The sequence below is a fragment of the Poromitra crassiceps genome (genome assembly GCF_964638095.1).
Source record: "Poromitra crassiceps genome assembly, chromosome: 2".
Taxonomy (NCBI): domain Eukaryota; kingdom Metazoa; phylum Chordata; class Actinopteri; order Beryciformes; family Melamphaidae; genus Poromitra; species Poromitra crassiceps.
This window is the reverse complement of record NC_139624.1, coordinates 45,932,099-45,955,636: the sequence shown is the minus strand read 5'-3', so window position 1 is coordinate 45,955,636 and position 23,538 is coordinate 45,932,099. Positions and strand designations below refer to the sequence as shown.

The window sequence follows — 23,538 nt, the reverse complement described above, 5'->3', positions numbered from 1 at the left end:
CGGAGGGTGCTCAAGCACCCCTTTGCTCCTTGATGTCCAAGTGCTCTTTTTGTCCACAGCCATATTACTGTCTTTCAGAGGCTGTAGCGGGCTCATTTTCAAAGCAAGGGTTAAGATACTGATAGTAGGCTATATTAAACTAGAAAACCTAGGACATCCATTGGTACAACCCTGCTATGCTAGCTTGTTGGCAAGGGTGCTAAATAACACTCCAAATGTAGGCTAAATTTTGGTGAGGAAAAACCAGACATGGCCATTTTCAAAGGGGTCCCTTGACCTCTCAGCTTATATATCTGAAAAGCAGACTATATGTTAGCTTGATCCAATCTGCCCATTCTCCTCTGGCTCTGACCTCTCCTCTGACCTCTCTCATTGCTTTCACTCACTAGATGCTCAGTTTGGTGATTCTCTCCTTTACCAGATGAGCTAGAGCTAGAGCTCCAATTCAATTGGCCAGTCTTGATTTAAATTAATTTGCCACTGCACTAACGAGCCAACAGTTTGGGCGCCCTAAATGCAGAAGTGATTCTGGACCTGTTAGCGAGCAGTCCTATTGCTACCGTGCTGTTTTCATAGTGTGGTATGCAAAACAAACATCTAACTTTACTCATTGTACATTTAAAAGTAGAATATCTATTATTAAAATTACTCAAGTAAGTAAGAGTAAAAGTATAGCATTATAAAAATACTTAAAAAGTACAAATCCTAAAAAACAACTACTGAGTACATTCCACCTCTGCTTGCACCATCATCTGTAAACTCTAGAGCAGTGGTTCTCAAACTTTTTGAGCCGCGACCCCCAAAAACCTTTAGGGTGGGGTTCGTGACCCCCCTCCCGCCACTGCCCAACTAAGCAACGACTTCGTAGTGCGCATGCATTCACACACTGCTTTCACACACTCATTGAACTATTTGTTATACAGTTTATAGATCAGTGATACGCATCTGGCCTGGGGGCCCACGATAGGGTGCCGAGTGGCCCCTCCGGCCATTTTCTAATTCACAATGAAAAATAAAGTTTGACTCAGCTCCAGCTGAACTGTCAAATATCACCGCCTGCTTGTCACCCAGGCACTTGTACAGTAACTAACTTAACTTAACCCAGCTAACTACGGTAAAAATCTTCGACTTTAAAATGGTCAGACTAAACTCTGGCTGACACCCCAAAAACCTCAAATCCGCTACAGAAAATGTAATTGTATTAATGTTTGTTTATTAACTGGCGCCTGGCCTCATGTCATTTTGCAAAAGTGGCCCCCGGGCAAAGCAAGTTGAGTATCCCTGTTATAGATTATATAGCTTTATATACTGTAGCGGGTTGGAGTTGGGTGCTACTGTATTCGTCTATGTCTGACTGTGTCTGTGTGTTATACTGTTCTGTGCATGGGGGTTAACTGTGGGATCTGACATGTCTGTGGGGATTTACGGGGGTCTGTGAAGGCAGCCTACAGCCAGTGGGTGGGGTGAGAGAGGGGTTCACCTGTGATTGGCTGGGGGGAGGGGGGACATGAGCGAGAGGGGGACAGCTCGAGGAGTCGGAGTGTGGAACCTGAGAGAGACGGGGGTGTTTGGGAAGAGTCGAGAGCTAGGAGGGAGCTGCGGGGTTTTGGTGTGTGTTTGTGGGGTTTGTTTTGGCGTGGACTACGGCTGACAGTAGTCCTCGGACCGTGTGAAACCAAATAAAGTGCGGTAACTAGATCCTGACTCACAGACTGGTTTGTGACAACGTTACACTGGTGTCAGAAGTTAAAATTAACGACTGGAAGACTCGAGCGCGACCTGGCGTTAGCGGTTAGCTGTCTGTGGGCTAGCTGCTACAAAGACCACGTGGAATGGTGCGCGTAGAAGAACGCCTGTCAGTGGACGGGGGGGAAAAGGAGCTACCGACCCCGGAGTTTAGCTCGGTGCTTGCTGGCATGGAGGCCCGCCTGAAGCAGGAGTTCAGCGCGGTGCTTGCCGGCGTGGAGGCCCGCTTGATGCAGGAGATCAGACGGCTGTTGGAGGCGACGCCTGCCTTGGCAGAGGAGCTGATGCGGTTGTTGCGAGAGGTAACGCAGCGTGGTGAACAGCGGACGGAGGAGCCGCAAAGAAGAGAGTGTTGGACTTGTGGGGAACATGGTCACCTGGCGAGGTGGTGCCACAGCGGTCCCGGGGGACAGACCAGGTACGCGGAGCAACGGTACTGGGGACGGCCGGGTGTCTGCTGGTCGTGCGGGCCGTTTGGTCACCTAGCCAGGGGGTGTCGAGAGGCTGTCGAGGAGCAGAGGACAGCGGGAGAGGAGAGATGTGCAGGCGGCTGGCAGGTGAGAGTCTGCTGGTCTTGTAAGAGGCCTGGACATTTGGCCAGAGACTGCACTGAGACAGTAGAGGACAGGGGAGAGACACAGGCTGGGGAGAATGTGGACAGCCGGGGGGAAGAGAACGTTGTTAGAATCGGGAGATCGACGCTCATATTTCCAGGTGAGCGGGTGTCGCTACTAACGCCGGAGGAGCCGGCACAGCCGAGCTGCTCTACACCCCCCACGGTTGCTGTGCAGGAAGCCGAGGTGGTGGTCGCTGCCGGTTGTGTTATTCCCACTGACCTGAACATGCCGCCCCCTGGGGGAGGGGGACGGGAGGACGAGCGAGTGCAAGAGGCGGAGGAAGAGGAGTACTGTTCAGATGAAGAGGAGTACTGTTCAGATGTGGACCTGGAGGACGACAACGTGACCATCATGGATGTCGACGTGGATGAGTGGCAATACAGGCAGGTGGAGGACGCGGACATCGGTCCGGTGTACACGTGGGTGGCGGCTGGAAGCCGGCCCCCTGTGGAGGAGATTTGCATGTGTTCCGGTGTCATGAAGGAACTGTGGGAGATGTTTACTGACCTGCATCTGGATGAAGATGGGGTTTTGGCGAGGTGGGGGCAAGGGAAAAAGGGGGTCCAGATGGTGGTACCCAGCTACCTGCAGGAGTTGGTGTTACGGTGGGCACACAGGGGCCCGGGACCCGGTCATCAGGGGGCTGGGGAGAGTCACCTGGCGGAGGAGTGACCGCACTGGGGGGGGAAAGGGGCTAGTGTGCTTCTGGTGGGCCAGAAGCTTTGATGTGAGGGGGAAGTGTAGCGGGTTGGAGTTGGGTGCTACTGTATTCGTCTATGTCTGACTGTGTCTGTGTGTTATACTGTTCTGTGCATGGGGGTTAACTGTGGGATCTGACATGTCTGTGGAGATTTACGGGGGTCTGTGAAGGCAGCCTACAGCCAGTGGGTGGGGTGAGAGAGGGGTTCACCTGTGATTGGCTGGGGGGAGGGGGGACGTGAGCGAGAGGGGGACAGCTCGAGGAGTCGGAGTGTGGAACCTGAGAGAGACGGGGGTGTTTGGGAAGAGCCGAGAGCTAGGAGGGAGCTGTGGGGTTTTGGTGTGTGTTTGTGTTTGTGGGGTTTGTTTTGGCGTGGACTACGGCTGACAGTAGTCCTCGGACCGTGTGAAACCAAATAAAGTGCGGTAACTAGATCCTGACTCACAGACTGGTTTGTGACAACGTTACAATACATTACTTAAATCATTGGTATGGGAGATTTAATCATTAAATAAAATCTTTATTAAAATAAAACAAAAATGTATATATATATTTGTTTTTGGGACAATCATCCCGCAACCCCCCAAAATAATCTCGCAACTCCCTGGGGGGTCCCGACCCCCAGGTTGAGAACCATTGCTCTAGAGACTGTCATGTGAAAATGCAGGAAGGCATGCTGAAACAACAGTCTCTTACTCATTGTAATGTTTGGTCGAATAAAAAACTAAACTCACATTTTAGAGCCTTAGGGCCCTATCTTCGCAACGGCGGTAATTTTGCATTAGCGCCCATTTTGCGCTGGAATAGCGCAGCGCAAAGCCCTAATTGTGGGCGTGTCGGCCCGCTGCGCTTCACGTCATCTCGGCGCAAACCTCCTAAGGCGTGTTTATGCCCATAACAGGATTCACAAGGTGAGATCACTCCCCTTAAAAGCTACAGCGTCACCGCCATCACGTCTGTGACAGCAGCTTTTTTCTTGCTCAGTGCAAGCAGAGTGACAGAGTGAGAGAGAGAAAAGAGAGAAGGAGAGAGTCAGAGAGAGAGAGGGGGGAGAGAACGAGAGAGGGAAGAGAGGGAGAGAATTGGAGGATGAACCAGTTCAGATTTGTAATGAAAATTGATGCTTTATTAATTAGTAGCCTATTCATTCATTGTTTCGCTCATGTAGGCTATAAGATACACATTTAAAAATATTAGTTTCTTTAATAGGGTAGGGATGTGTGAGATTTTAATTCTATCCTATTTCAATAGCCTATACCAGAATTGTCCACTCAGGTTAAGCTATTGTTGCATGGTGCAATTGCAGGGAGAGAGGTATAGCCTACTGGCCGGTGTTGTGTCAAAAAATGATTTGCTGGCAGAAACTGATTTTGACCCGCGGGACCGCGCACAGCGCTGCCTCAGTGCCTCTACCCACCCTGTGCACCGGCCCACCCGGCCTGCCTACCTGGCCCAGCTCACACCTTCTCCGGGGAGACCCCCCACCAGGACCCAGCACACTAGCCGAACACTTAAAAGCACCCCTCTCCACGCTACACACAGACTCCCGCCCCGCCAGACCCTCGTTTCCCTGGTAATCCAATTCAAAACGCAAATCACTTTTTGGCACAAAACCATGACAAACAAAATCTAATTTTTAAATCAAGGTGTGTTTTTTTCTGCAGTGTAGGTTAGTTGAAAATCAACGTGGCATTCTGAGGAGGGAAGTGTGTCCGCGCGCGAGCCGTGCGTAATGTAGGCCTATCCAAGCAAGGATTTCCTGCACTGCGCGGAGAATACTATCTGCGCTCAGGCGTATGCCTGGCGTAGAGGTTTTCTTTGCGCTAAGACCAGCTATTTGGTGGCGTTAAAATTGAGAGCTTTTTTTCTAACACATTGCGCTGGAACGCCTATTTTGGCACGGGGAACGCCCAAACCTCTGTTTGGGCGGAACATAGTGACGGTATCTTCGCCGGAGCGCAAAATGACACTTGCGGGAGGGAGATGATAGGCTAGAGGCCCACGGACACGCCTGGGCCACCCCAACACCTGTCTCTGCGCTTAGATCCCAGCGCAAAACTGGATGGTGGAGGCAGACAATAGCTTAAGACGCAGGGAAGATAGCAATAAGAGGCACGCAAACGGCAGGGCAAACGATAGCGGCGTACGAAGATAGGGCCCTTACGCTACGTTCACACCATTGAGTTATAATATGAATGGAGGGAGTGTCCCTATCTCCTCCCTGTATGTTTTTTTTAAGCCAAAATCCGGCCAGATCACTGAACCAGAGTCTGCGCAGTAGCGCCTTTGATTGAGAACCTCTGAGAGCTCCACGCCCCACTGAACTTTCTTATGTAGAGCTGCTGTTTCTAGAATGCGCACAGTGCGTTGTGTATTTATATACAGTCTAGCTCTGTAAATATTACACTTTAAGTTGTAATATTTTTTGTCTCGCCAAAAGTAACCAGGAAGATTCCCACTATGAGATCAGTTTATCAAAATGACGCCTGTACGAAAATCTGATTTTGGTTGTCGGAGATTTTAGACCTCCAGGCTGCTGCCTGCTGAGTGCTCTCAGCGCGGGCCGGAAGTGGAGGCAGGCCACACTCACTCACCCTCAGCCTCACTGGTCTGCCTCATTGCTGTGTTGACTAAGCTAGCCTAATGTTTTCGTGGCATTTTGATTAACTTTATGATTTAATTCCTTTTGGAGCAAATGTTGGTTTTACAATTCTAACCTTGACGCTTTACTGCAACGTTGTTTGCTGGTAGTGTTGTGGGTACTGCAGCCTGTAACGTTCTCCGTTGTCGGAGAGTTGTATCAGCCAGACAAGTCAGACCTCCGGGCTGCTCTCAGCCCGCAAGAGGAGCCAGGGCTGCTTGGCTCAGCCTCTCACTGGGGGAAATTCTCGGATGAACAGCTCTGTGTTGATTAGCCTAATGTTTCCGTGGCATTTTGATTAACTTTATGATTACATTTCTTTTGGCGCAAATGTTGGTTTAATCTAACCGTGAGGCTACGTTGTTGTACCCGCCTGGTAGTGTGTGTAGGCAGGCCAACCTAACGTTAGCCTAGACGTGAGCCAGGCTGCCTGGTCTATTGCCTGGTATATCGTTACTAAGAGAGGAGCTTGTGAAGAACGAACATCCCCACAGTCAAAGCATTTCCCCCAGATATGCATATAAAAACGTTTGTTGCTTTAATAGCCTACAAAAAATAAAACGTCTGTTTGTATGTGATGCTTGAGCTAACGGTGCTTGTGTACTACTAGGCCTCATCTTATACCCGGGACGGGAGTTAACGTTATAAAACACATTTCCTGTCAGTTCTGAAAATGTGTATTATTGTGTTATTCCAGCTATCGTTATCGGTTGTTAAGTTATAGTAATATTAAGCCGATAAATAATGAAAAACAGCGGCTAACGCCATTGCTAGCCTGCATGTTAAACCCATTTTCCCATTAAACACATTTTCTGAACTTACTTCAGTCGCCAACCAACGTTAATTCCTCGCGCACCTTTCTCAAAACAAAGTTATTTTTATTGCACTCCATTGATATGTCTGGTAGCCAGCACAGCCAACCCATGAGCCACCCCGACCTCCAGGCCTGCACTACCCAGGCTAAGAGCCCATCTCCCGGCCCCACACACCCAGCAGAGCCACCCGACCTCCAGGCAGCATTACATAATGATGTGTCTTGTCTATGAGATAGATCTATACTGTGAAGAGCCTGTCCAGCCAATGACGGCTTGAGACTGGCTGCCACAGCTGTCAATCATCCATTTTTATCCCTTTTTATATGTCAAATAACTACTTAAAAACAAACTGATCAGAAAAATGACCACTTGCACAGGCATTAGCATGATAATGACTATCTAAAATGATACAAACCACCTTTGGAAAAAAATTATCTGACGTATACTGTGATTATTTCGGTTTTGATTTTCCCATCCACTAACATGGGGAGGCGGGCCTTGTGACCTAATACTGGATTCAGCCGCCAGAGCGGCGATCTAACATGCAGCGGCTTCACTGAACCAGTCTGATGCCCAGTCCATCTTATAATAGGTCCATGGTTCACACAGGGCACCTACGCCTTACCTTGCCTCAACCCACGCCTACGCCCGCAGACCTTGAGCTGGGCGTGAACCTATTACACGCTTTTGCGATCACACCGCACGCCTATTGCATGCTGAACCTGGAGCCGAGTCACAAGCGCCTCTCCTCTCTCTATATATAAATATTTAATGTTCTATTGATGCTGGATATGTATAACCAGGTCTGACTATAGTCGGACTTTTTAGAGAGGTAATCTTGCAAGAATATGTGCTGGCACAACAACATTGTCCATCTTGCTTCTTTGGTCGCTATTCTCTCTCCTGAAGATTTGTTTGCCGACGGGGAGAAAGCCCCACGTGATAGCCACCCGTCTCTCTCTCTCTCTCTCTCTCTGCTCAACACTGTTGTAGTAACTCCATTTTATTTTGAAATTCAGTTGACTTTGCCATTTCCCACGGATATTGTCACATTTTTCTTTCATGGCTTGACAGAAAAGCCTGCCTGCACGCGCCTAGTCAGCTTGAAAATAGAACGCCTAAACGATAAAATCGGCACGGCACAGGCAAGGCGTGGGTACACGCAGGGTTCACGCTCAGGCGCCCAGTGTACACAGCCTCGTTGACTAAAACGGACGCCTATTTAACACATTGACTGCCAGCCGTTTTTTTCTTGCTGTAGGTAGCTTCTGCCAAGCCGTTTTTTTGAGGATTGTGGCTCATTTTACAAGCGCCGAGGATTATTTTCTGCTTGGAGTTTGTGAACATACAATATCTCAAAAGTACTAATAGAATGTGTACTTTCTCTGTCTAAAAGAGTTAGTTTGTAGAGTTAGTAGTTATGTAAGCATTATCAGTTGAATACAGCATGGTTTTAGCATCAGAACAAATATTCAGAGATAAACGGCTTTTTGTGAAATTCGATAGAGCTGTCACTTTAACCATTCATTTTTGGCTCTCTCTCTCTCTCTCTCTCCCTCCCCCTCTCGCTCTCTCTCTCTCTCTCTCCCTTCCCCTCGCTCTCCCTCCCTCTCTCTCTCTCTCTCTCTCTCTCTCCCTCCCTCTCGCTCTCCCTCCCTCTCTCTCTCTCTCCCTCCCTCTCGGGAGGGAGACGCACTAGGTTTAATCCTAGTGAGAGGGGGAGAGGGAGAGAGAGAGAGAGAGAGAGAGAGGGAGGGAGGGAGAGAGAGAGAGCGAGAGAGAGAGAGAGAGAGAGGGAGAGAGCGAGTTGCTCCTCCCTCTTCTTGGGTGCAGCGGCCGTCACAGTCTCAGTGCTTTTGCTGCTCTCCTGTGCCTGTCTGCAGGCTGCTGTTTGAGGAAGTCGGCATGGACTCGCTCGCTTCTTGGGAGTTTTGGTTGAGAGAAGCTTTTGCGATTCTGGTCATATTTATGCTGCGTGTTTCAAAGTGTGTTCCACCTGTAATGTATTATGTAAATTTGCAATCCCGCATCGCCAGCAATCAGCGTGAAAACGAGAGCGTTTTCCCCCAACCATTTTCATGAGAATGTAATACTGTAAAATCGCCTCGCCTTGAATGGCTTGCTCCCTTTTTCTTTGATTTCGCTCGTCTGGGGGAGCACTGTCAACACTTAGTGGGTCGGTAAAATAGATTATACACATTCAATACCTCCAATAATTGTACAGGAGACGTAAAAGGGATTGATCAACGCCCCACCGTCAAAAAAAAAAAAACGATTTTTTTGACGTATCCATACGTCCTTGGCAGTGAAGCGCTGGATTTTTTTTGACGTATGCATACGTCGCTGGCAGTTAACGTGTTAAAAGCGTGGGTAAAGGCAAGGCGTAGGCAAGGCTTGGGTGCCCGGTGTGAACGTAGCCTTAGGGTGCTTTCTCACTGGGGACCCGGGACAGTTTCTGAGCACACTTTTCTCCGAAGTGACCCCATGTCCAGTTCATTTGTGAACATTGCGTTCCGTCCCCTAGGCGCGGAACAGCGAACCGTGACAGGGTCCACTTGAAAAGGTGGTCTGGAGAATGCTTAAGCATGCCCGGGGACGGAATACTTGCGAATGTGAACGCCAACTGTACCGAACCACGTAGACAACACGCGGGCGAGGATACACTCCAGGCATAGTTTATGATGCAAGTCTACTTCGCAAATGTCCCGTTCTGTTCCTGAGTGCGGAAGAAATTTTGTAATGCGAAAGCTGACCAGCGGGCACAGAACGAAAGCAATCGTTCCCAGTGAGAAAGCACCCTTAGAGTCGAAGGTACTCACTTGGTTCCCATCAATGGTGTAATCGTGTTTGATAGAGTAGACCTTGGCCACAGAGAAGGCAACACCAAACCCCACTATAGCTATGGGGAAAGCCTCCACTGCACTCTCCTTGAAGATTTCCACATTTGGTGCGATGGGAGACTCGTACCTGAAAGATGCATTTGTTTTATTAAAGGATCCACTTCACCTGATATTATAACAGCAGTCTTCTTATTATCTCTAATCCACGGGTTTTCAAAGTCTGAGACTGTGAGCCAGACAACGCTTGGAAAAAGGCTCCCCCTCACTCAATTCCTATGTGCCAATTGGCTCATGATTATGTAATTTGATCCCATAGATAGACACTCAACAATTGAGCCAAAATTGCCTGATATTGTTAAATCTGTTTGACAAACTTCAGACTACACCAAATACATAAATAAGTTATGTCTAATGGCATTTATTTGTTTCTGACTGTGAGGAAAAAGAGTAAAATTCACCTATCTCTGAACTATATTTAACAAAATCACACACATTTAGGCTATTTTACTGTATGTGATCTCCTTTTGACAACTAATAAGTAATGTAATGTCTTTTCACTTAATTCACTGAGCCTCCCCTGAAACTGCTTGGAGACCCTCTGGGGAGGCCCGCCCCAACTTTGAAAACATCTGCTCTAATCTATTGAATCAAATGTTGAACTTGATACTCACCCACTAACCATCTGACCAACGACATCAACTTGAAATTTCTCCTCAAAGTTGAAGCCATAGGACACTCCACAAGCTATTACAGTCTATGAATAGAAAAGCACTCTTTAACTCAGTAACTTTGCTTTTACTTAGGGGGTATGACAACATTTTTGGAGATTCGCTTATTTGCCATATTGCCGATATTAAATGTAGAATGTGGATGCTTTATCTTCACTGTGTGTGCAATACAAACTGCGGTACAGCCCTCACTGCTACTAGCTTAGCACTACAATGGCAGTATATGGTACAGCTGCCTTCCCCCGTTCAGTCACCCAAAGTTACTTTGGTCATAGAGGGAACCCTCTTGGAACCCTCTTTGTTAGTTCTCAGCTCGCTATATGGATTTACTTTGAAAATGACCATTTCCAGTAACTTTGGATTATTATTTCATAGTGTGGTGAGTACACGAGTCACTTCATGTACATGTGAGTGTTTCTGCCGCTATTGGAATGTGTATTTTTGGCAACTGAACGGGGATATAGCGATATCATAGACTGTACCATAGTGCTAAGCTATTATGATGGCTGTACCGCAGTTTGTACTGCACAGTGAAGATAAAGGCATCCACATTCTACTTTTAATATTGGCAATATGGCAAATAAGTGAATTTCCAAAAATCTTGGCGTATCCCTTTAAGTGTTACAGAAAACAGATTTAGTAGGATCTTAAAGCAAAAAAAAATTGGACAATCCTAAATTGGCCAATTGTAAAATTCACAGTGAGAAGTGTAATTTGACTTTACGTTATGGACTTTATTTTGTAATTTCCAAATTTTAACAATGAAAATAATCTAGTTTAACTCTGTCCGCTTGTGCTTTTCAACATTGTAGTACTCTTTCTCACCTGATTATCTTCAACAAGGTAAATAAAATCTAATTTATGCCAGCTGTGACAAAACGGATTCAAGACTGACAACATCTTAAAACAGGGTCATAGTGAGTCATTTTATCAGCTTATAATGAGTTTAACAGCCAGTCTCCCTCACCATGATAACCTCTATAGGGATGGGCACAGGCAGCTTGACTTTGTATCTGTCGTTCATCTCCTTCACCATGAAAACAACCACAATGATCACGATGGACGTCACCAGGTCGCAGATGTTGGTGGAGGTGATCTGCACGAAGATCTCCTCCAGCGTCTGGAGGTAGAGATGTTAGATTGTAGACTACATACCAGTATTTCATCCCCTTTCACCCTGCAGCCCAGGGTTACATATATAACTAACCCTAATTAACAGCCTCTCCTATCCTGCACACCAAATTTCTTAAATGCATTAAAAAGCATACTAAGAGACAGCAAACAACATTTTTGAATACATTTTTTAAATAGTTTTGAGATTATCTTTTAGACGAAACTTGTGCGCTCGCTCTGCAGTGAACCAGTGTACTTTGACACACCAGTTTGCCTCTGATCTGTGGCAGTAAAAGGATATCAAAACCACCATGAATCACTTGTGTCATCAGTTCAAACATATTGCGGTGGGGGTTATCTGCATAAAGATATGAGTATCCTATAAACTGTGTCTGAGAAAATGAACCACACTTGGCACTGTTAGCAGCAGTGGTAGTAAAGTGAAGTCAGCTTGCTCCTACAGTAGGCTACACTCCCAGTTTGCCTGTAGACACTTTTCACAGCAACCATTTTGGGGTGGTAAAGCAGAAAGTAAAGCAGGTGTAACCAATACCATTAATGATGGTTCCATTCCATTGAGGTGTTCCAGTACCAGGGCCTTCATTAATGTTATTTGTTACACCTGCTTTTCTTCCTGTGTTCCCACCTCAAAACGCTTGTTGTGAAAAGGGCCTATATCCAATCTATCCAATCCAACCACATCAGTTGTCTAGATTGGAGTGGAGTGAGTTCAAACATTTCTCAGAGGCAGAGCTGCTCTGCAGGCACAAATAATCTGATCGATTGAGTGATACCTTAGTAGTCGGAGCTAAAGAACCACAGTTTTTCTTGCTACGTAGCTAACTTTAGCCTGAAGCCCAGAGTGAGAAAGACAAGAGGTAAGAGAGGAGGAAACAAATATTATGAAGCCTAATAGCACTCTGCTGCCTACTGAAAAAAATTAATCTATCTATAGTATAGATAGATTAAATTTTTTGTGGTGGCCAAACTACGGCCCGCGGGCCAACTGCGGCCCGCTGCCCATTTTTAAGTGGCCCGCCATGAATTTAGCAATTATTTTTTTTATTTTTTTTGTTGTTGCTAAAAACGTTTTTCCGTTTTAAAGTTTTAAAGTTTAAAACGGAAAACGAAAACGAAAAAATGAAAACGGGGAAAAAACGGAAAAACAAAAAAAGAAACGGAAAAAGAAACGGAAAAACAAAAACAAAAAAACGGATTCCCCCCATTTCGTTTTTTCAATTTAAAACCATTGAAAATGGGTTATACTTGAGTACCCTGACCTGGTCTATTTATTAAAAAATAAATAAAAAATGAATTAATGTTTAATACTAATGTTATGTTAAATTATCTCTGTCTTAAAGGAGAACTTACCTCCAAAACACTTTTTTTCAGCTTTTAACCAATATAAATATGACTTTGGGGGTGATGTGTGAAGAATTCTGGTCAAAATTTCCACATTTGACACCAAACTGTTGCCATTTGACCATTTGTATCATTTTTCAGCAGCATATCTGGCATAAGCGCCCTCTAAGGGTCGAAGACTGCTTTTTTTTCTCTCAAATGAATGGGATATTAGGAACACACTGACGTCACAGTGTTCCCAAAGACTATGGGATTTCAAGATAATTACTCCCCTACCCCCCCTGTACCCTTTCGGCTCCTCAGAACTCCAAGTCTATTCCTATTGAAGTTTGCTCTTAAAATACTGAACCAAACGTCGTCAAAGTTGGCACATGTCTTAATTATAGTTAGTTTCCCGCTGAATGTGTCATTACTTTATTAATATCTTACCTGGATAAGCTCGAATGATGATGTTTATATTATCAGTCCGAGTGGGAAGCACTGTCTCCAGCCCAGGCAGGCGGGAGCGGGCGGGAGAGAGTCGTACTGTAAACCTCATGCACTAGCGCCAAGCTCCGGCGGCGCGCGCAGCAGAAGCTGGGCTCTCTCGGTGTGTCTGTGTGTGTGTGTTTTGCTGTGCGGATTGGGTTTGACCGTTTGATCAAGCAAGTAGCTCCTGTGCTCTTAAAATACTGAACACCACGTTGTCATATTTGACATATGTCTTCATTGTAGACAGTTTATCGCTGAATGTGTCATTACATTATAAATATCTTACCTGGATAAGCTCTAATTATGTTGTTTATATTATCAGTCCGACTTGGAAGCACTTTCTCTCGGCCAGTCAAACGGGAGAGTCTGCACTCTCATGCACCTGACCCGCGGGAGCGCGCACAGCAGACAGACTGTGAATGGGCGGAGGAGGAGGAGGAGAGATCCGACAGGCTACTCAGCTACTGTGCCCGTCTGTGAAAAGCGTCCTGTCCAGTCGCACCTTCGCAAAAAGATGCGGGATTCCCTCAAAGATGCGGGATTCCCTCGCACAAAGAAAAATCGCACACCAGCTATTTCTGTCTGTGTTTGTTTGTTGCTCCGTGAGGTTACAGAGCGCCCCATGCATGGAGGAGTCAGGCTGTTTCGCCAGCCAGGGCGCAGCCTGCAACTGCGCTGAGAGGAAAACTTTTGCACAACTTTTAACAAGAATCACGAAAAGCCCCAAAACGCAAATTAAAAGCAGATTTCATTGCGCGGTTTATCGCTAGTTGTACGAGGGAATGACGTGGAGAAATCTCGCATTGTGTTACCCCAGAGCGGGGGGTTTCTCCTATTGTGCGGTGATGCTGTAACGAGCCCATGTCACTTTGCTCTCGTAACGTAGTTTTGACACCTGCCATAGAGATACATGCAGAAAAATAATTAAATTTCTAGTTCGCCACTGAATTACCAAATTGATATAACTTTCAACCATTTTCAGATTTTCTGTTTCCATACAGACCAACAGCGTTGGCTAGTTGTTGATATTTATAAAGATATTGCCCCTCTATTTTTGAGGCAGTAGGCAAACTGTAATGGCGTCGATTTCCGAAAAAGAATCTTGACTTGAACACAGCCAAAGAGTCCAGTATAGACAAGAGCATATGTCATTTCTTGGTTTTTTCCATAGGTATTTTCAAATCACTGTTCTAATACATATCTAGGGGGTAAGTCCTCCTTTAAACTGTTGGCACAGGAAAAGAAAATTTGAAAACATATAGAAATACCCATTGTAATAGGTGAGCACATCAATAAACTATGTGTCATATTTATTTAGGTAGAAATAAAAATTTTGATGGCACAAGGGTTTTCTGGTCCAATTATTTTTGCCGCAAAGACTGCTGCGGTTAATATTGTTTGGCCCGCGACTCCTTATATTTTTCTGTATGCGGCCCACAACCAAAAGAGTTTGGCCACCCCTGAAGTTATCTAGGCTAGCAAGACTAGCCGATCAAGTTCAAACTAGCCAGTCTCCTATCTGGCCCAGGCTGGACATTTAAAATCACGACACTTGTGATGGGATCACACCGGAAGGGGCATCATTTTGATGTCAACTACACACCTGTAAAGTTTCATGACTATCTTGCACGGTTTTGACGCTATTGCGTTTGCAAATTTAGCTGTCTACAAACAAACAGACAGACAGACAGACAGACAGACAGACATACATACGTTGCAACACGTTCTCATTCCGAGCACGTAGCATTATTGACGCTTTGTCCCGTCCCTTGTGCGTCGCTTGTTACTAACATGGTACCCTTGAGCGACCCATGAAACGACTTGGGCTTTCCGACTAAACTCAATGTAAACCCATGGAAGTCATCTTTGACGCTTATGGAAACTGCTCCCCCATTAGTCAGCTGCTCCCCCAGTCAACTGCTCCCCCATTAGGGTCTGGGGGGAGGTTAGGTTTAGGCGTGGGGGGTGGGAGAGGTTAGGTTTAGGGTTAGGGTCTGGGGGAGGTTAGGTTTAGGCATGGGGGGTGGGAGAGGTTAGGTTTAGGGTTAGGGTCTGTGGGAGGTTAGGTTTAGGCGTGGGGGGTGGGAGAGGTTAGGTTTAGGGTTAGGGTCTGGGAGAGGTTAGCTCCTCCCCCCAGACCGTAATGGGGGAGCAGTTGACTAATGGGGGAGCAGTTGCCATAAGCGTCAAAGATTACTTCCATGGGTTTACATTGAGTTTAGTCGGAAAGCCCAAGTCGTTTCATGGGTCGCTCAAGGGTACCATGTTAGTAACAAGCGACGCACAAGGGACGGGACAAAGCGTCAATATGCTACGCGCTCGGAGTGAGAATGGGTTGTACATACATATAAACACCTGGCAAAGTATCTTTCTGTGGTAGTTCCTGCTACAATAGATGTCTCCAGGACCACATTTTGCCATGATCTCTCTCACTCTCTCACACACACACACACACACACACACACACACACACACACACACACACACACACACACACACACACACACACACACACACACACACACACACACACACACACACACACACACACACACACACACACACACACACACACACACACACACACACACACACACACACACACACACACACACACACACACACACACATTTAAATTATTTATTTATGTCCACATAAATACAGAGTCCAAAGGACATAAACACTAATAATACAGTCAGATGCTGGGAGACAGTTAGTTATAAAAGTGCCTAGTTGGCAACCACAATAATGCATACAAAAAAATAAAGGAACACCACACAGGGTGATGGCAGTGGCAAATTGACAAATACAGTTATACTGTAATACAATATATTGGTTAGTATCCACTTCAAGGATACAAAAAGCAGCGCCTTCTCCATATTGAACAGACACACACACACACACACACACACACACACACACACACACACACACACACACACACACACACACACACACACACACACACACACACACACACACACACACACACACACACGCACACACACACACACACACACACACACTCACAAGGTGTAAACAATATCAGGCACATGCTGTGGCAGGCAGCTGGTAAAAATGTAGTAGTGACTTGGACGTAGCGACGTACGTATGATGGAGAGCGGCCCGCTGATGCCTGGGACCACCAGCCCCAACACGAACTTGAGCTGGGACACCAGGATGTGGATGGCAGCCGCTGTGGTGAAGCCGGACACCAGCGTGTCGGACAGGTACATAACCAAAAACCCCACCTGCAGTATACCCATGCCCAGCTGGGGGAGACAGAGAGAAAAACAACAGAGATACGGTCTGAATTACAATGTTTTAAAGTAAAAACTGTAAACTTTAAATATATGTAAAAATGTCAATCTGTATTTTAGCATGAAGAAGATGCTGTATCTTTAAAGTAATAATCTGCAACTTTTTCATGTCAATACATATTATTTCCCCCATTCTCTTTCACTACTTGGTATAACACAAAATTGATTCAACCTATATTCAAAGCCAAGGGATCAATATTGTTCTTCTAAACAAGCATATGAATATGTTGTCTCCCACCAGTGATGTATTTCCACCCTTGGGTCAGTCGCATTCATTGTCAATGCTCCCCCCTAGCGGCAGAGAGTCAACATTACAGTGTGACTAACAAACAAGCAGACGGACGGAGACGTTCCCTAGTGCCCCCTTTGGTGGGGGACAATGAAGATTGCAGAGATACGGAGAGGCAGTTCTACCTGGAAGATCCCCATGAGGAAAGTGAGGGAGGAAGCCACCAGCACCCTCTGCTGGTCTCGGCTCAGACCCTCAAAGCCTGTGATGTTGGCCGGCGGTCCGGTTTCTGGCACCAGTCGGATCACCACAGTGCCCACCATCAGGCTCAGGACTGGGAAGGAACCTGCATGTGGTGGGGGGGAGGGGTGGTGTCCAAGTTACGTTCCATCTAGACTCGCTTGCCAGACTTCCCTCCCTTCTGAGAGAGGAGTCTGGCAGCATAGATCTCCACTCTGGACTTGCGGGGGGAAAAATCCTCTGGTTTAAACTAGACTCGCTTAACAGACTCGCTCCCACAACGGGGTATCCAATAGTTTTCAGCGTATAGCAATGAGCTAGCATTGTTGACGTTTCACAGTGGCGCAGGCATTTGAGATTGATAGATTCGACACGCACAGCGGCAGAGGCATTTGAGATGGACAGATTAGTCACAGAGGGAGCGCAAAGGAAATCCATATGGTCACACAGGTCAGTCAGAGCGGGTTGGAGCCAATGGCAGAGCTTGCAGGGAGCAGAAAGGGATTTTCTTCCGCTGGCGACTACAATGGTCGCCACCAATGGCAGAGCTTATACCAGTAGCCTGTTTCCATGCAGCCAGACTTCTCTCCTGGAAGGGAGGGAAGTCTGGCAAGCGAGATTACTTTTCATCCTGGACGTCTCCCACCTACTCCATGATAAACTGGTCGAGAACAGGAGCACTTTCAGTGCAAGACTGATTTCATCCAGATGTACTACAGAGCGCCTCATGACGTCATTCCTTTCTGTGGCCATCAAACTCTTTAACTCCTCACTCAAAGCCTCAGACACTATGAGTCATTCAATAATATAGTCTTGGACTCACTCCACCCATCTACAAAGCAAAACCCCACTTTAGATATTGTATATCTGATTGTGCAAAAAAAACTCAAAGTACAATATCTCAGGTGACATCACAGTTGTGCAATTGCAAATGCATTGAACACACACACAACTGGCCGACTGACATCACTTTCGTCACAAATGTGACTAATATAAGATCACAGTTGCTCGAGTGACATCACAGTTGAGCAATTGCAAATGCATTCAACCCACACACACACACACACACACACACACACACACACACACACACACACACACACACACACACACACACACACACACACACACACACACACACACACATACATACACACACACACACACACACACACACACACACACACACACAACTGCCAGAGTGACATCACTTCCACGTGACCTCTTAGGTGACTACATCTTAGGTGACTACAGCACAACTACCTGATGACATCACAGTCACATCACAATTGCGTGACATCATTTCCAGTTGAGTGGCATCACTTCACATGCTTTTTTGCACCAGATGGATTCGCCCAGGTCGACTGCTGACCTACAGGTGACTACATCTCAGGTGAACGCAGGTCACGTGCATATGGACAAAGTCATGCATAGAAGCAGTTGCGCGGCTTAAAAAGAGATGTTCAAAATTCTCTCTCTGGCTCTAATATTTAAACAAAATGAAACAAGAATGTTGAACTTGACTTTATCCAATTTTCAGATTTCTGTTCTGGAAATGTATGCAAATACTGTACTACATACTCAAGTAGATACTGTAATGCCTCATTGCTTATTTAAACATACAATTTCAGAAAACCTGAAATACAAAAAAGAATTGTCTTAATGTAAGTATAATCAACTGGGGAAGTTTCATGGTGATATCTCTTAGTTAAAAAAAATTACCTGACATGTCTAGCCTTAATACATTAATACACTGCAAATTGATGTAGGTTAGGGTTATCAGAATTAAAAATGTAATTCAGATTTGTGTTCTACACACCAAAATACATTATTTGAACACCACTCTCTCTCCATTACAGACTTTTAACCACTAAACGTCCATGACTGACTGACTGACTGTCTGACTGACTGACTTTTCCACCGTATGACCCCGGCGGGGCCGCTGGCCCAGAGCCGTGGTAAAAACTATTGTTCAATCACGAAGATGTCATTACATACCAACAGATATGTGTCTTGAGGTGCCGAGGAAGAAGTATGTGAGCACGGGGAAGAAAGCTGTGTACAGGCCGTAGCTGGGAGGCAGCGAGGCCAGCAGAGAGAAGGCAAGACCTGTGTGTGTGTGTGAGAGAGAGAGAGAGAGAGAGAGAGAGTGAGAGAGATAAAGAGAGAGAGAGTGGGGGGAAGGGGTCATAGGTCAGGTCGGAGCAAAACAACCCAGAGTCACTTTAGTCACTGTCGAGTATTGGGGACCATCTAGGCGATTTTCAATTTGAACTCCTTCACCTTGCATGATGGCCACCAGCCCGGTGCTGATCCCCGACACCACGTCCCCCAGCAGCCACTCCTTCACTCTGTACATCCTCATCCAGCCAATGATGGGCAGGAGAGACAGCGCCCCGTTCTTCACACGCTTCCTATCACAGCTGAATAAAAAACCTTGATGGAACTTTACACATTTGAGCTTTTTTTATTTAATGTTTCCATACTAGCAGTGTTGTAATACTCAAATCCTGGACTTGGCTTGATTACATTTTTACTAAAATTTTACTCCTTACTCGACTCAAACTTGAATATTCACAACTTGGACTTGTACTTGGACTCAGACTTGCAAGCACTGAGGTGAGGACTTGAACTTGGGACACACCTCAGGCATAGGCTTTTTTTAATTACCCCTAAATTTGCACCTGATCATCTGACTTGTTTTACAATATAGGCCTGCATGTAGAAAATAAAATGCTTGCAACACAACCACTGACAGTTAATCTTTAAACTAACAGTTAAAATAGAACAGCTTTATGTTATAATTTTCAAATTTGCTTGCTTATTTGGTCGGTTTCATAACGTAACCTCACCATTATAATTTAGATGGTTTCACTGGAATTTTGTTGCTACGGAACAGTTAAACTTATTTCCTGGCGCACCGGGGCTCCCCAATGCTAGGGCTTCTACGGAAGCCACGAGACACCGCCCCTCAAACGCATATTCTGACCAGTGGGCTAGCTCGAGGAAGCTGCGGAATTGATCCTGAAAGCTGTAGTTCCTCAAATGGCCACTTGAGGCCTTAAAGGGAGTCGTTCCCGTTCACCCCGTATAAAATGCCCACTTTGTAACAGTGATTAAGCATATTTACAGAATGGACAAAACACGGTTTTGGCCAATATAGCTAATATCACCTCTGATAATTTTTGTTTAGCTATATAACTCACCTGTTATAGTAAAATAGACGATAGAAAAGACTATGTTTTTGGGGTGATTGCATGCGCGTAGCCACGGGTGTGCCAGGGTGTGCAAATGCCACCCAGACAGGCCGCTGGCACACCTAAAAAAAATGGGGTAAAAAAGGTTTTTTGTTTTGTCTGCAAAACACATATCAACGCTGTCATGCACTGTGTCCAACTGTCCGCTGCCCTATGTGCCCCGGAGCATCATGGGAAACTAGTTAAGCTGTCGTCCACGTAAAGTAAACAAATGCACGCACGCACGCACAGCAGCAGCAGCAGCGCCAAATCAAGAAGACATGAAACAAAGCTCGCTTTTAAGCTTTTTCGGCAAAGGCAAGAAACGTCGCATTGACGACGAGGAAGAAGATGACTCGTCGTCACCCTCCCCCTCAACAAGTGCGGATTGTAGTGCACCCGTTCCCGCACCTGTATTGGTGGTGTACAGTGGAGGAGAGACAGACGAGGAACGCAGCCAACAACACACCGGAGGTTTGTGCAGAGCCAGAGGACACTGACGCTACAGATCTCTCTGCAGCAGACGAACCTGCATGCCAACCAAATTTGCGTTCTTTCCCGACTAGAACACTCATTGGAAAAAGTAGGTGATACTTTTTTGAGATACTAAACAAAGTGGTTTTACATGTTGCCAAAAAATACAATTTAATTGACTGCTTCTACCTGCTAATAGGGCATTCACGACTAGTGAATTTTACTAGTCGACTAGTCGTCCCTAAAGGTAGTCGACTAGTCGACTAACCGTTTTTAATTTTTTTTTAATCTTTAAGAAAGAACATGAGGTATTTACACGACATACATGGAATATCATATCCCATATCCCCCACAAAGAACATCAAAACACAACAAAACAAAACAAGAAAACTGCATAAGATACACAATAATCCAAGAACAAACAAGACTATTGGACAAACAACCAAACAAAAACAATGCATTCAGCTCCTATCCTGATAAGCCTAATGACACTGGGGTAAAAAGTTCTTAAAGTCAAACTCTGTATGTGGTTGCCATATTTTGGGGATGTCTAAGAATCTGCCTTTGCTCTTGTAGTAAATGTTATCCAACATATGGTAGCTTGAGAGTTCATTCCACCAGTGAACTACAGCTGGGGGATTGGATGCTTTCCAATTTAAAGCTATGCATTTCCTAGCTGCCAACAGGGCAAGATCTATGTATTTACTTTGAATGCATTGTTTTTGTTTGGTTGTTTGTCCAATAGTCTTGTTTGTTCTTGGATTATTGTGTATCTTATGCAGTTTTCTTGTTTTGTTTTGTTGTGTTTTGATGTTCTTTGTGGGGGATATGGGATATGATAGTCCATGTATGTTCTTTATTAAAGATATAAAAAAAAAAAAAAAAAAAAATTTTTTTTTTTTTTTTTTGCTAAAACGACTAGTCGACTACTAAGCACAGTGTCGACTAGTGGTTTTACTAGTCGACTAGTCGACTAGTCGACTAGTCTGTGAATGCCCTACCTGCTAATAATGAGTGCGAAAAGGAGCAAACAACACACAAATATTCCTCTAAATCTGGTTTGAAAAGACCCAAATTTTCTTTGGCGCCACCAAATGGTCCGCCCCCTGGCATACCCTGGCTTTCTGTGGCACACCCAATGAGCCTAGTCTGGCTACGCTACTGGGTGATTGACAGGTCGCGTGTCCAGTGATCGCGCAACTTGCCGATCATGGACCAATAGCAGATGGATCTGTGGCTCTGGGAAACCCGGCCCACCTACATGGCTTCATGGCTTCCTACGGCGGGGTTTCCCAGCTTCACCGTGGGGTGCGGCCCCCACCCCCACTCTCCCGTTCGCCTCAGGTTTCTAACCCCCGACCCATATCCAAACCCTAACCCCAACCAAGTGGCTTTCTTTGCAGATTCCCAACCGTGTGCGTCCAAGTATGAAGTGAAAGGGTAGCTACCTCTCGCATTGGAACATGCCTTGGAGGGGGCGCGACAAAGTGGCAGAATTGAACGTTGTGGGAATGTGAATCTATTGGACAGTCTTAAGATCTGCCATCAATTCAAAACCTTACTGATCATCAGCCTGAGAAATACATGTCAAGGGTCAAAATGTAGCCTAACCTGTGAAGAAAGGGGTCTTAGCTTGACTTACGTCAGGTACTGCTTGACATGGTCCATGAGGTGCTCGAGGAATCCAATGAGTAGAAGAAGAAGTAAAAGTTTCTGGAATATAAGATCTCTAAAAGAACCTTTGGCTGTTGTTTTTTCCCGCTCCTCACTGTATCTCTATCTAATCTGTGATCTGTGATGTGATCACTTTCTTCCCCTTTTCGTCTTCAATCAATCATTAACACAAAGCAGAATCTGGGCACTCCCCTTTGAAATCACAAAGTTTTTCCATTTCTACTGCATTGGCATTTACTTCGTTTCTACTGCATTGGCATTTACAGTATTTGTACAGTATTTACATAATTTGGATTAAACTTGTTTCAATGAACAGATTATTTTGGGGGTACTGCAGGTAGGAATTTGTTTAATGTTTCTTCTCTTCTGTTCTCTTCTCTTCATCTCTCTTCTCTTCTCTTCAACATTTAATCAGATTGTATGGACTCGACTGTGTCAAACACAGAAAGATGATTTTCCCCAAAAAACATCTCAGCCTGGAGTAAAGTATCATCAAGAACAGCTTCTAATTTTCTTGATTTTTCTTACCTAGGATAGAACCCATCACTCATTAGAGTCATAAAATAATATTTTATTCTGTCAGTGCACATTCATTCTTTTTTACATTGCTTTTCTCCCAAACTGAGAGCATAACTTTGAAAAAGTCAATTTTGTTTTCCATTGTTATGAAAATATAACACATAAAACATGATAAAATATATTCCAGCTAACTTTTCTACAAATTCAGTATGTACAGTATAAAATGCAACTATCCCATGCATTTCTTTTACATGACACTTTCATCTCTGAAAATAAATACCATATGTGTAAACTTGGATTTTCAAATGTATAATTTCAAATGACGATATCTCGTAATTCATTGTGTAAATATATTGTACTGGGCGAACTGTAATACATTTATTATTTTTGCTCTCGGTCATCTGGGTGTTTTCACAGATCATCTTTGATATCATCATCTTCACATTCAGAAGTTAGAGCTTGGTTTCTGGATCTGGTACCTGTGGTGGAGAAGGAGCATGTGTGAGGTTCACTCCAAAACAAGACAAAAAAGTACTTTTACAAAATGACAAGGAAAAAAAACCAAACGCATGATACTTTTGAAAAGGCTGGTAGCTTACATCGTGAGTAGAAGACAACACACACCACTTGCTTTGTCTCATTTGTGGTACAGGGAATCAATTCCCCCGAAGATCCAAACATAGCTATCACCTTGCATTGATTTATTTAAAAAGAAGTCTACATTTCCGTCACTTTTTAATAAATCAATGCAGAGGTGGTAAATGTGTGCAGACATTGATTTGTTTTCTTTTTATTTGCTAGCTTACATCATAA

At 45.1% G+C, this 23,538-nt stretch overlaps 2 protein-coding genes across 2 annotated transcripts in view; both read right to left on the bottom strand.

Moving 5' to 3' along the window:
- Positions 1–22,200, bottom strand: part of LOC310799719 (chloride anion exchanger-like) — a gene marked incomplete at both ends in the record, with an annotated part of 106,799 nt that extends 84,599 nt beyond the window's left edge. Inside the window, 9 exon segments of the mRNA XM_083662314.1 lie at positions 9,339–9,486; positions 10,031–10,113; positions 11,055–11,207; positions 16,143–16,146; positions 16,148–16,305; positions 16,768–16,928; positions 18,821–18,931; positions 19,106–19,245; positions 22,175–22,200. Of these exon segments, the coding sequence (XP_083518440.1) occupies positions 9,339–9,486; positions 10,031–10,113; positions 11,055–11,207; positions 16,143–16,146; positions 16,148–16,305; positions 16,768–16,928; positions 18,821–18,931; positions 19,106–19,245; positions 22,175–22,200 (984 nt within the window).
- Positions 22,201–23,177: 977 nt separating this feature from the next.
- The window catches only part of LOC310794614 (chloride anion exchanger-like), a gene marked incomplete at both ends in the record, with an annotated part of 49,895 nt that continues 49,534 nt past the window's right edge, over positions 23,178–23,538 (bottom strand). Inside the window, one exon of the mRNA XM_083656601.1 lies at positions 23,178–23,204. Coding sequence (XP_083512727.1) covers positions 23,178–23,204 — 27 coding nt within the window. The remainder of the gene's footprint in view (positions 23,205–23,538) is intronic.